The sequence below is a fragment of the Mirounga angustirostris genome, unplaced genomic scaffold (assembly GCF_029215605.1).
Source record: "Mirounga angustirostris isolate CCGP_5_RB_7025 unplaced genomic scaffold, mMirAng1.0.hap1 SCAF_6, whole genome shotgun sequence".
NCBI classification, from domain to species: domain Eukaryota; kingdom Metazoa; phylum Chordata; class Mammalia; order Carnivora; family Phocidae; genus Mirounga; species Mirounga angustirostris.
In genome coordinates, this window is record NW_026991714.1 from 33,179,943 (window position 1) to 33,192,671 (window position 12,729).

The following is a 12,729-nucleotide window of genomic DNA, read 5'->3' on the forward strand; positions in this document are numbered from 1 at the left end:
TGAGTCTCCCCTATATCCTGTTTATGAAACCAAGTTTCTAAATCTTCTGCAGTAATATTGCTTACCACCTTTGGATGAAACCCAGCCCTGCCTGGTAAATTTGAGATGGTGAAATATAAGTGAATATGTTCTTTTCCTCTTTTTAGAGGGCAAGAGAAGCAAGAATCCTGAGGTAGAATAGGTTTTCCTATCAAGATGTCATATTGAGACGATATGACAAACTTCTCCCATCTCTCACTCTGACCTCCACCAAAACACATAGGAAATCTGGATGAAATACAAACAAAATACAGAAGAGAGCTTGAAATAATGGAATGTCCCTAGATGAAATCATGAAGGAGAATAAGAAATAGGAATAAGAAACTCTCAAGTACCCCACAGTCTATTAATAGACACATGATAAGTATATACATATCATTAATTCAGGGTGGTTAAAATGAAATAAACACTTTTCACAGAACAATGTGCTAGGGGAACTCAGCTTTGAGGAGGGGGCCTTCTGTCTGGGAGGAGGAGGCAGGAAATTGTTAAGGAGAGTCACAGTTATCGGGCCTTTAAAAGTGAATAGGACTGAGAGACAAAGATTAGGGAAGAGGACATGGCAAGTGGGAAGATTTGGAGAAGTGTAGTAAGAGCATCATAAAGAGCCATAAGCTTTTGAACCAAGTAAATCCACTCCTCAGGTTCATCTAACTTGAGCAAAATGATTTTTAATTTGAAGCTATTCATTCTATTATTGTGTATATTGTCTATACTGGGGAGACCTTGTGAACATTTGAAATGTCCAATCTTAGGAATATTTTTAGTAAATTATGGCTCATCAAATGTAATGCAACCTCTTACAGTGATAATTATGAACAGAAAATCTTAAAAATATAATCCTAAGTAAAAGTAGAATACAGAATAATAAGAACTTATGATTGCATTTCTATAAAACCTTTCTTCTTGTAGAGGAGGACCAGGCAATAACAGGCACAGATGAAAACAGTTGTCTTAGGATGGTGAAACTCCAGGTGTTTATCCTCTTAAAGTTCTTTAATTTTTTAAAAAAGATTTTACTTATTTATTTGAGAGAGTTGGTGAGTGAAAAAGAGAGAGCACATGAGCAGAGGCAGAGGGAGAGGGAGAAGCAGACTCCCCTGCTAAGCAGGGAGCCCAACGCGGGGCTCGATCCCAGGACCCTGGGGTCATAACCTGAGCTGAAGGCAGATGCTTAACCAACTCAGCCACCCAGGTGCCCCAAGTCCTTTAATGTTTTAAATTGAGCTTTTAATAATAAGTTTTTAAAAACGTGTTGTACAAAGAGGCAGGAAAGATGGAGCATGTTTAGGGAATGGCGCATGGCCTGGATTTGCCAGGATAAAGCATGGGAAGTGATGAGAAAGAAGGCTGGACAGATACATTAAAGCCAGTTGATGGAAGCTTTTAAAGGGCAGAGAATTTAAACTTTATTTGGTAGGCAGTGGAGGAAATCAAAGACTTCCAAGAAAAGAAATGGTAAGGATTGAACACAGATTTTGCTCACAACATTATGTGTAGTATGGGTAGAAGTAGGAAAGAATAGAGAGAAAGAAACCATCTTAAGCACTACTGCCTTATGCAGGAGACAATGATGACCTGAACTGGATGATGGCAGCAGAAACAGAGAAAGAATATCAGACACGAGAGACACTGGAAAATAAATAAAAACAACTTAGCAACTCACTGAACATTGGAGGATGAGGGAGAGGAAGGGTTTAAAAGTGAGTTTGAAATTGCATTCTGGATTATTGTTGGGGTCAGAAAGTGAAGCTTCTGGGCAGGAAACGAGAAGTTCCCTTTTGGATGTGCTGCATATAAGGTGATTGTAAGACGTCTGATGGGCGACAAAAAATGTTAAGTCTGCAGTTAGGAGAGGAATCAGAGATAAAGAGCTGGTTATGGGGTGGTCCTCTTATAAGGAATAGTTAAAGCCATGACAGCGGGTACAATAATTTTAAAGATAATGAAGAGAAAAATTTTTGAAAAGAAGAACCTGAGACATATCTATATGTAGGGATGAGAAAGAACAAGAAGAGATAAGAACAACTAAGAGCATTTCGTGAAAGAGGGGAATCAGAAAAGTTCAGGGTAATGGAAGCCAAAGGAGAGGAGTTTCAGAAAGGAGATAAACAGTGTTAGGGGCTGCTGAGAAAGAAATTTTGGATTTGGAGATAAGGACATGCCTGAAAGAGGTTTGTCCCTAAGGGAGGGAAGAAGCCAGATCTTAAGGCCATGATGATGGGAGGGGCTGGGAGGGATTAATGAGAAAGAATAAGCAGGAAACGCAGGAAACCCAAGAAGTTAAACATCTCATGACAGAACAAAAATGGAATTTGAGGTTTTGGCAAGAATTAGGGAATATTTCAGGATGAAAGACGCATTGAAAATAAGAAAACAAAGAGATCTCTTCTGAAGCAAGAGTGACTAGAAGAGGGGTGCCTGGGTGGTTCAGTCAGTTAAGGTTCTGCCTTGGGCTCAGGTCATGATCCCAGGGTCCTGCTCAGCGGGGAGTCTGCTTCTCCCTCTCCCGCTGCCCCTCTCCCCACTCATGCTCTCTCTCTTTCTCTCTCTCTCTCTCAAATAAATAAAATCTTTTTTTAAAAAAAGAGTGACTAGGAAAGAAGAATGAATAGAAGCTACTGAAGAATGAATAGAAGCTACCATAGAATGATTATTTAGTAGAGTAGGAGGCAAGACCACCTGCTGAGAGGAAGCCCATTCCGTGGCCTGGAGAGAAAAATTTGGAACAGTCACTATGGAAAGTAAAGAAAAGCACTCAAACAGATCAGGAAATGGTATTTTGAAGAGTCAACTTAGCTCTCAAGACTTGGCACAATCTGGAATCCTTTTCTACAATCATTCTTGTCAAATTGGCAAATCAGTCTCTCCTTGTAATTTGGCCCGTGTTATCTTTACCTCTAATAACCTTCTCATTTTCATCTAATCATTTTTCCACTTTTCATTCAACACCCAGCTCAAATCCCGTATCTCTGCCAAAGCTTCTGTTGTGCTTCAACTCTACTCTTTTCTGAGACCTTTATGAGACTTTTGGTGTTTATGACAGAAAAAAGTGAAGTTTTCAGGAAAAACTGCACTTTAATAGCAATCTTCCAGCTCACAAACCTTGATCCTGAGGATTAATACCTTAATTAGATAATGTCAGGATTTGGGGTCCTTCCTAGATCTGTGTGATCACAGACATGCCAGGCTTTGTTGCATTTCTCGGAGCAGTGCTCAATGATAGACCAATTTCTGGAAGTCATTTGGCGTCCAGCATGTACTAGTCATGGTGGTGGTGGTAGTTATTTAACATGTTCCAGGCAACAGGGCCCACAGCAGGAATTCAGTAAATTTGTTAAACTCCCCACCATTGTACTTTCTTGGGGTGGAATGAAGACCGGCACAGGGCAAAGTCATCAGTCACTGAGCCCTAGGAAGGCCTGCTGGACCCAGCATCATGGAAAGTGGATCAAGGTGGACGTAGTCTCAATCCTACGGTATCCAAGTTTTCTAGGTTAGTTGGATTGCATCGTTATGTGTCTGTCTTGTATTTAGGAAAAAAGAAAAAACAAATCTGGCATCAAGTTCATATTACCTTTCCACTTATGGGAAATGGTTGGCAGAGGAGAGAACAAATGATTGCAACATGTTATCAAGAAGGAGGGTTCGTGCCCAGGAAGGAGATTAGGTAAATACCCGTGCTTTATTTCTGTTGTTAATCATTCACTGGGCCAGTAGAAAGTTTCTGCCCATCCATTAGAACTTAGCCATCCCTGACCAACCAATTACATGGCTGGAATTCAGGGACTTCTCGGTGGTGCAATTATTAGCTAGCTTCAGGGTACTCTGGTAAACTCTGATCTGGGGAGGAACTAAAACTATTAGAGATCCAGGCAGTTTTTTTCCCTTGAGAAACGACCCACGGCACCACGATAGAGTCTTCCACTTCTTTCTCAGCTACCTGCAGGTCAGTGGATTATTTGGCGTACCTTGGGGAAAAGGCTGCTGGTTTGGCCCTTTAAGGAGGGCAAGAGAGACAAAAACTTGGGGGTACTTTCAGCAGAAATCTTTTCAGGAGTCCTGCATTAGAGGGTTGTATGACCTGAAAAGTACTTCTAATCCCTCTGAGCCTCAATTTTGTATTATAAATGGGGGCATGAATAAACTGAAGCAGAAAGAAAGTAGAAGGTTACTCTTGTTATTGTATCTAGAAGTTGAGTGTGTTGGTTCATTGATTCTTTACCATCACTCCACACAGGGGATTTGAGGCAGGAGGTAAACCAGACTTTCCAAAGGGGTTCACAGATGACCTGGTTTAGAATGTAGACCTAGTTTACATTCAAAAAATTGATGCAGTGCCCTTTGGGATTTTATTAACCCCTCCACATCTTCTCCACCATTCACAGCAAAGATCTTTTGATTTAATAATAAGAAGGATGTTGGTCAACCTCCAGTTACTTTCTGAAGCTAGAAGTCTTAACTGTTCTCACCTCCTTTCTCTTCCCCACTTTTCTGAATCTGGCAATGCTGATTACCCTTCCTTCTGGAAATTTTCTTCTCCCTTGGTGGGGCAGGACACAGTACTATTCTTGTCCTTATTTCAACTCCTCAACCACTCTTAGCTGACTCCTGTTCTGTCCCTAAATACAGTAGTACATAGAGAATGAAAAATAGAGTATCCAGATTGGGCAGAAGCATCAAGGAAGGTTTGAATTAAGTGTAGTGATACACTTGAATATAATATGAGCACACAAGGAAGAAGCTGATAGATAAAGAGATTTTAGGAAGGAGGTGAAAGTGTGGAAGCAAGTTCTTTCTGGAATCTGAAAGCGATGTGATTGAGTGTGCAGCTGCAAGAAAGGAGCTGAGACTGGATAGGAATATTGCCCTTTCCAAAGGTATGCAAGCTTTAAAAGGGTGGAGTTTAGACAAAATAAGTACATGGACTTAAAAAGTAGTCTCTAATGGAAGGAGAAATTTGGGAGCTGAGAATTTTCCCAGCGCCTCTCAAATTGTACTGCACTGCACATGCCAACAGTATTTGTGATCAGAGACCTGTCATGTTGACTATAGCTCTTGAGTTGGTTTCACCTCTATAGGAATTTAAAAGATGATGAAGTCATCGAAATATGAGGGCATTTACTAGGGAAGTCTTAGCTTTTCAGCGGGCAGCTAATAGCATTCTAGACTTTGTAGGGAATGGAAAGATGATCTAAGTTTACTGTCATCATTTGAGAGATGAGAAACTGAGACCCAAGGAGCTGACATGGCTTCTTCAAGATCATAGAATTAGACTATAGTATGACTGGGGCTCAAATTCGGGTCTCCTTAACTCACAAGTCCTAGCCTCCGTCCCTATCCTCTGTAGTCTGCTGAATCCTGTGCAGGTTCTGCTGAGGGACCACAAGGCATAGTGATGGTGAACTCCAGATGCCCGCCTGGTCCGCTGAGCCACCATATAGCCTCAGAACTAGCGAGGGAAGTGGGATCACTGTATCATTTATCTCTTTAACATTTACAAAGCATTTCACAGACGTTATTCCATTTGGTCCTCAATAAGGCAGTTAGTCATTCTCACTCTGAGGATAAAACTATATTGAGTTTTATTTATTTCACATTTATTGGATAACTGTTACATGCCAGTTACAATATCAGGTCAGCACTAGGAAGCTGAATAAATATCTTCTTTGTCTTCAAGGGACTCACAATTTATTTTAGGAGGCAAAAGTGAATAGACAATGAAGAGATACAATACCATATGGTATGACGATTAAGGTATCAGTAAAATACTAGGGGAGCATAGAAGAGGCTGATATTTCTCAGTGGGGTTGGGCAATTCTTCATTAAGGAAGTGAGGAGGTTGGAGGTAAGAGCATCTGTCATAAGAGATATTATATGCAAATGCTTTCAAGTGTTTAAAAAAATCTAGGATTGGGTGGGTGGGTTGCTCAGTTGGTTAAGTGTCTGCCTTCAGCTCAGGTCATGATCCCAGGGTCTTGGGATTGAGCCCCGTGTTGGGCTCCCTGCTCTACCAGGAGTCTGCTTATCCTTCTCCCTCTGCCCCTACCCCCACTTGTGCACTCTCTCTCTTTCTTGCTCTCTCTCTCTCAAATAAATAAATAAATAAAATCTTTTTAAAAATCCAGGATGTATTTTGGGAAAGGTAAGCACCTTCATGAAGTTGAAGCCCAGTGTTTTAAGTGAGTAGAAGCAGAAGGAGGGTTGGGAGAGGTATGAAAACCTAGTAAATCTGGAACCATCGGAATTTTTAAGTAGATTGCTTTTTAGGACTATGACAGTGTCAAGCTAGAAGCTGGCTTACAAGTGTTTGGAGGAGTTTGCAGTGGTCTAGGGTGGGTGAAGGGAATTATGAGAATGTAAACCCGGACTATGGAAATGGGGTGTAGGAGAGAGTGACAGATTCTAGTGCTGCTATGGCCAACGTGACAGGACCTGGAGACTGAATATGGGAAGTGACAAGAGAGAGGAGGCTAGGATGACTCATGTTTCTAGTCTGAGAGTCTGGGTAGGGATGATCACCTTAGCTGAGACAGAAAACACAGAGATCAAGTGTGTTGGAGAGAAGATAGTGGGTTTCATTTGGGATATGTTGGATTCAAGGTACGTGGGAGACACAAAGGAAGCAGCTGGAAAACTGATCTGAACCTTGGGAATTATACCTTAAACTTGAAAAAAAAAAAAGGATTTTTGCTTAAATAAGAAATCTAACAATCAGTTGCAGGGGATGGGGGAAGTAAGAAGAGCTTGGTAAAAGGATATAAATTTTCATCTTTAAGATAAAGAAGTTCTGAGGATCTAATGTAAAACACGGTGACTATATTTGATAGCACCATTTCGTATAATTAAAATTTGCTAAGAGAGTAGGACTTAAATGTTCTCACCAAAAAGAAAAGGATAAATATGTGAGCTGATGGATGTGTTCGTTAACAAGATGGGTTGGCGGGGGGGACAGTCCTTTCATAAAGTGTGCCTATGTCAAATCACCATGATACCCACTTTAAATATCTTACAACTTAGTCACTTACATCTCAAGAAAGCTGATATTTAAGAAAAAAAATCTAACAGGGTTGGCTTAGCTGGTTAAGCACCCAACTCTTGATGTCGGCTCAGGTCATGATCTCACTGTTGTGGGATTGATCCCCAAGTGGAATCTGCTTGAGATTTTCTTTCTCCCTCTCCCTCCGTCCCTCCTCCTGCTTGCGTGGCTCTCTAAATAAATAAATAAATAAATAAACAAACAAACAAATAAATAAATAAATAAATATTTTCAAAAAGAGGGAGAAATCCAACAGAGTGAGAAGTTTGAGTTTACTTTCAGGATTACAAGTGAAAAGTGTAATAATTTATTTCTGGATCTGCAAAGAAAACTCACAGGTATTTATCACACTCAAAAACAGAAATGTAATTTACATGTTATCCTGGACAAAAAATAATTTGTGAAAACTTTTCCAGAGTTAAAGGTTTTGTTCAAGTGGCGGAGCAATTATCTCTAAAGTCCAGAAATAACATATGCAAGGTCATCTTTAGGATGCAGATACCTGCTTTTGTGTAGCTACAGTGGAAGACAGAATAGTTTCTTAGAAATGTTCACAGTTTTAAGGCTAAGCACTGGAATTCCACTAGTTAGTGACAAGAGCAAAAGAGGTAGGTCAAAGACTCAAAATTTATGTATGGGACTGAATAGGGCAGAATAAGATTTTTATTAACAACTGAGCTCATGAAGCATGTAAGTTTTTACACACTGTACAGGAGACAGTTCTGTGAGTTCTGCCCAGAGATCTGTGAGCGATTCATGGGTGATGGTCAAAGTCATGGGAGTAGGTGAATGGCTCTCTGGAAGACAGTGAAAACTAGGGGAAGAAGAAAGCCCAGGACAGTCCCCTGTGGGCACCAGAGTCTCTGTTCTGGGTATGGCATTGGGTTTCACCATCACCAAAGGCCAGAGTGAAAACCCAACCAATGGATTCTGACCCAAATCCAGTGGGCTCTCCTCTGCACTGGGGTTTAATTGAAGTACCCTGGTGATGCAGCCAAATGCCATTGTAATTATACATCACTATTTTAAATCTTATTTTTATTTATGAGAGAGAGAGAGAGAGGGAGAGCTGGGGGAGGAGCAGAGGGAGAGGGACAAGCAGACTTTGCACTGAGCATGGAGCCCAACTTGGGGCTTGATCCCAGGACCCCGAGATCATGACCTGAGCCAAAATCAAGAGTCACTGAGCCACCCCGGTACCCCAACCCCAATTACACATCATTATTATGATGATGTTTTGACTCCAAGAGTTCTGGTCCTACCAAGGTCACATGCCAACCCCAATCCCATCACTTTCTTCTCTGACATTTCTTTCAAATGTTTTCTGTGTGCCGGCTGTGTGCCAAGCCAAGCTACCTCTCAGCAATTCTGAGAGATGTGTGTAGTTATCATTCCTACTTTATAAAAGAGGAAATTGAAGCTTAGAGGAGTGGAGTATCCTGCCCGGGGACACACAGTTTCCATCTGGTGGAGCCAGGATTCAATCCACATAGCCTGGATCTGACTCCAGAGCCCATGCCCCAGGGTCTGGCTACATACTGTCCTCCTGTGTTCCCCAGCACTGTGTCTGTGGCCTCAGCGTGAGGCTGAGTGATGGGAATTCCTCAGCCCAGTGTAGGGTCTGTATGTATGGCTGCCTTTTATCTCCTGTCCTAATCTGTGGAGGGAGGAGACTAGTTTTGTTGATTCCTTCCCTCCTCACTGTCCTCTGTTGAATGGTTGAGGATATGATGACTTCAGATTAAGGATGGGGAAGAGCCTAGGGTAAAATCACTAGGCTCTGTTCTCATCAAGAATTTTAAAATCAATTAAAATCTGGGGCGCCTGGGTGGCTCAGTTGGTTAAGCGACTGCCTTCAGCTCAGGTCATGATCCCAGGGTTCTGGGATCGAGCCCCGCATCAGGCTCCCTGCTCGGCCGAAAACCTGCTTCTCCCTCTCCCACTCACCCTGCTTGTGTTCCCTCTCATGCTGTCTCTCTCTCTCTCTCTCTCTATCAATTAAATAAATAAATAAAATCTTAAAAAAAAATAAAATCAATTAAAATCTGACCTTGACAAAAGAAACACTCTAAGAGTAGATAAGGATGTGGAGCAGTGTTATTCCTCTTCAAAACATTTTATCACTAGGTACTTTTGAATGTAACTTGTACAAACATTTATTGAGTGCTTTAACTGTGTGAAGTGCAGTGCTTGGTACCAGGTGGAGCAGAGGCAAGTAAGAACCCACCTCTGACTTCAAGGACCTTGTGGTCTAGTGTTGAAGACAGACTTCAGATGCCAGTTATAAGCCACATCTGAATCAAAATTATAAACACCGAGTTGTAATTAGAATATGGAGACTGGCCTGGAGGCAAAGAGGGGACATTGGAGAAAGGACTGGCAGAATGAGTAGGAATCAAAGAAGGAAGAAGGACAAGAAGGCAAGTGATATGGGCAGGGGTACATTATAGGAAAATGTCTGGGGCTGTCAGGGATCCAGATTGTCCAGGTCAATCAAAGCAAGGGGGCTCAGACCAAATGACGGAAAAGCTTCTTTCCTGAAGCATCAGTTTGCTGAAATCTATTTGCTAAGTTTGTCAAATGATCAATTTACTGAACAGCATTTTAAATATTCATTTTGAATATACTCAATGATTATAAATATCTTCTTGTTGAACACAGCTAATGAATGCATTCTTTGTAACAGCATTTTAAGTATTTCTGTTCAATTTCTTAAAAGTAAGGATTTAATCTTATGGCTCTGTTTTTATAAATATACTCAGGAATATTTTCCGGAGTATATCCAATGTATATATTTTCATTGTGAACATAATAACTGCAACAATTCATGTGGGGAATTTGCACTTTATACTGTCAGCTTCTTGAGTTTTTATAGTCAAATTCTATTTGCCAATGTATTGGTATTTTATTTTATTTTATTTTATTTCTTAAAAATTAAAAACAATTTCCAGCTTATTTTTTTCAAAATTTTTAAATGCATATTGGTATTTTTAAACCCCTTTCTTCAATTTCACTGAAATTCAACCAAATCTATAAACTCATCAAAAATTAAAGAAACTCATTTCTATAGTTTTTACAGTTCATAACAGTTTTCATTGGATAGGAGAAACTTCATATTTTGCAAATTTCATGGATGATTTAGTGGACTGGTTTTCACTACGTGGAATGAAACTTACCCCCACCTGTCTCCTATCTCATCCAGATTGTTAGGGCAAGAGGAACAGATCTGGAGTGGAGGGACAGGCAAACAAAAAAGAAAAGGGGTGTGTAAGGGCCCCAAATGCTGGTCCTGGCTCCTTCACACCTCTTTAGACCACCTCAATATATTCAGTACAAATTCTGTAAACATATTTTAGTAAGCGAATACATTTGGTAAGTGGATCATCACACTGAATTTACTTTTTGGCAGAATTGTCCTAGTGGCTGTGTCCAGAGCTCAGGTGCCAGGATGTCTGTCAGGTGGGATGGCCCACGACTGATGGCAAGTGGAAGAATGGCTTCATCAGAACTGAATTTTGGAAAGATAAGATCAAATGAGTCATTACTCAGTTAGGAAGTTAGTCTCTCCACGTAGTGTGAAGCGTCATTATAAACTTGTCTCTTCCTGTAAAGTGGGACAGAAACATCTTTGAGGGAAACATTGAGGGCACTCAACAGATACGTGCATAGTATGAGTTATGAACATCTGGGGCATATAGAATCATCTGGATCTAACAGGTATCAGAATAAAATCATCATGAAATTCAGTATTTCTTTGGGAGTTAACTTCATATATTCCTTGAGGACAAGGAATATTTCTAATGTAAATTTAAGATTTAAGATGTATTGTTTTTCCCAAAAGGAACAGGAGTGGTGGTGAAGAGAAAAGTGTCTTTCATGATTTTTCTTTAAAGAAGTCTTCAAATAGATCAAATATGAAAGTACAATTAGTCACATATATTTTTCTTTTTCTTTGTATAGCTGTATGTCTATACATACAGACATACATATCTCTCCATAAACCATTCTTTTAAAACTGCAAATGACTCGATGGTTCATTGCCTCTGTCGACAGTTGTCATGAGGAACTCACAATACTACACAGATCTGACTCCTTTTCTCTATCTCATCATTTTCCTACCTTTTAATATTATTTTGTCTTACATTTGTTCCCTCTTCTCCAACTCCTCTGCCATTTCCTTGGTCTGACCATTTCTGTGGCTCACTTGGCCAGGTACAATGGTCTTCTTCCTCAACCTTCCTGTTTCCTCTCTTTGTTCACTTCAGTCTATCATGTACACATCTGCCACAGTGATCTTTTAAAAGCACAAGCACTGGGTGTTATATGCAACTAATGAATCGTTGAGCAGTGCATCAAAAACTAATGATGTACTATAGGTTGGCTAACAGAACATAACAAATAAATAAATGAATAAATGAATAAATAAAAAAAATAAAAACACAATAATGAATCACTCCTTAGCTTAAAAGTAAACAAAGGGGAAACAAAATCCAAAATGAAAAATAATGATTCTTTATTCCCTAAAGAGTAGAATCTATAAATTCCTAAACTTGACCCTTATATCCCATTTGGACACTTCTATAAGCAACCACCTTCCCATCTCTCCTCTGAGGAGAGGCTAACACTCCCTGTGTCATGTAACATTTGAGTGCATGTGCTTTACTACTGTAGGGCATAATTTCCTTGAAGATGTGGACCCCGTAGTATTTATCCTAGTGCTTTATGACAACTAGGAATTCAATGACTGCTTATTAAATTGAGGTCTTTTGGCAGAAAAATCTGGGAGAATCATCAGGTCATGAACCCCAGAGCTCCAAATGGGATACTTCATAGAAAAGAAAAAATGGCAGCCCAGCTCTTCTCTAGGCTATGGAGAGTCTCTGATCCAACTCTGTTCCGAATGACCTTGGTCGCTGCTCTCATGGCTCCTGTTCTTGGTGAGTACTAGAGAGATAAGTTCAGATTGGCGACAAACATTCAAGATCATCCACTCATTCGCTCTTAACACTAACAGATGATTCAGCTTCTAGCAGAAAGCCACCTGCCACAACAAGGGTTGATTTGACCAGGAATTTGGAATTTGGAGTTAAAGGGGATTTGGAATTATTTGGGATTTAGGGGGAGTTTGTTTTATCCATAGAAGAGGCAGTTTTCTGGGCACATTCCCCTAGCATTTCTCCTCCAGGAATTTTCCAAAACAATTTGTCTCCCAAACATGACTTGAAACAAGTCAGTGTGATCTATCCGCCCGACTGAACAATTTTCACTGCATCTGGGTCTATCCAGAATAGAGAGGAGAAATAAGTATAGTCTTCTCTTAGGGCTACTGAAAGGTAAATTGGTCCCCTATTTAATTCTTGCAAAGAGAGCAGGATTAACATTTTTATGTTTCAAGCACTCCATGCTTCTTCCTTTGCATCATTCAAAATCCAACATGTGCAAAAAGGTGCAAATTAAGAATGTGGTTCTTATCCATCTCCCAGCCACCCGGGTTCCCTTTCCGGAGACAGGCAATCTTACATATGGTTTTATTGATGAAATACTATGTTTCTGTTGAGGAAAATTGTAGGAACTGCTGGCTTTGCTCAGATATCTCTGAGTCAGCAGATATGAGGAATCTGATAGGTGAATAAAATCACATCTGCCATCCT

The 12,729-nt window shown here is 40.3% G+C and overlaps 1 protein-coding gene across 1 annotated transcript in view; it reads left to right on the top strand.

The window, feature by feature from the left end:
• The first annotated feature begins 3,795 nt into the window (after positions 1-3,795).
• Positions 3,796-12,729, top strand: part of C4BPA (complement component 4 binding protein alpha) — a 30,126-nt gene continuing 21,192 nt past the window's right edge. Inside the window, exons 1-2 of the mRNA XM_045876138.2 lie at positions 3,796-3,988; positions 11,852-12,015. Of these exons, the coding sequence (XP_045732094.1) occupies positions 11,877-12,015 (139 nt within the window). The 5' untranslated portion in view covers positions 3,796-3,988; positions 11,852-11,876. The remainder of the gene's footprint in view (positions 3,989-11,851; positions 12,016-12,729) is intronic.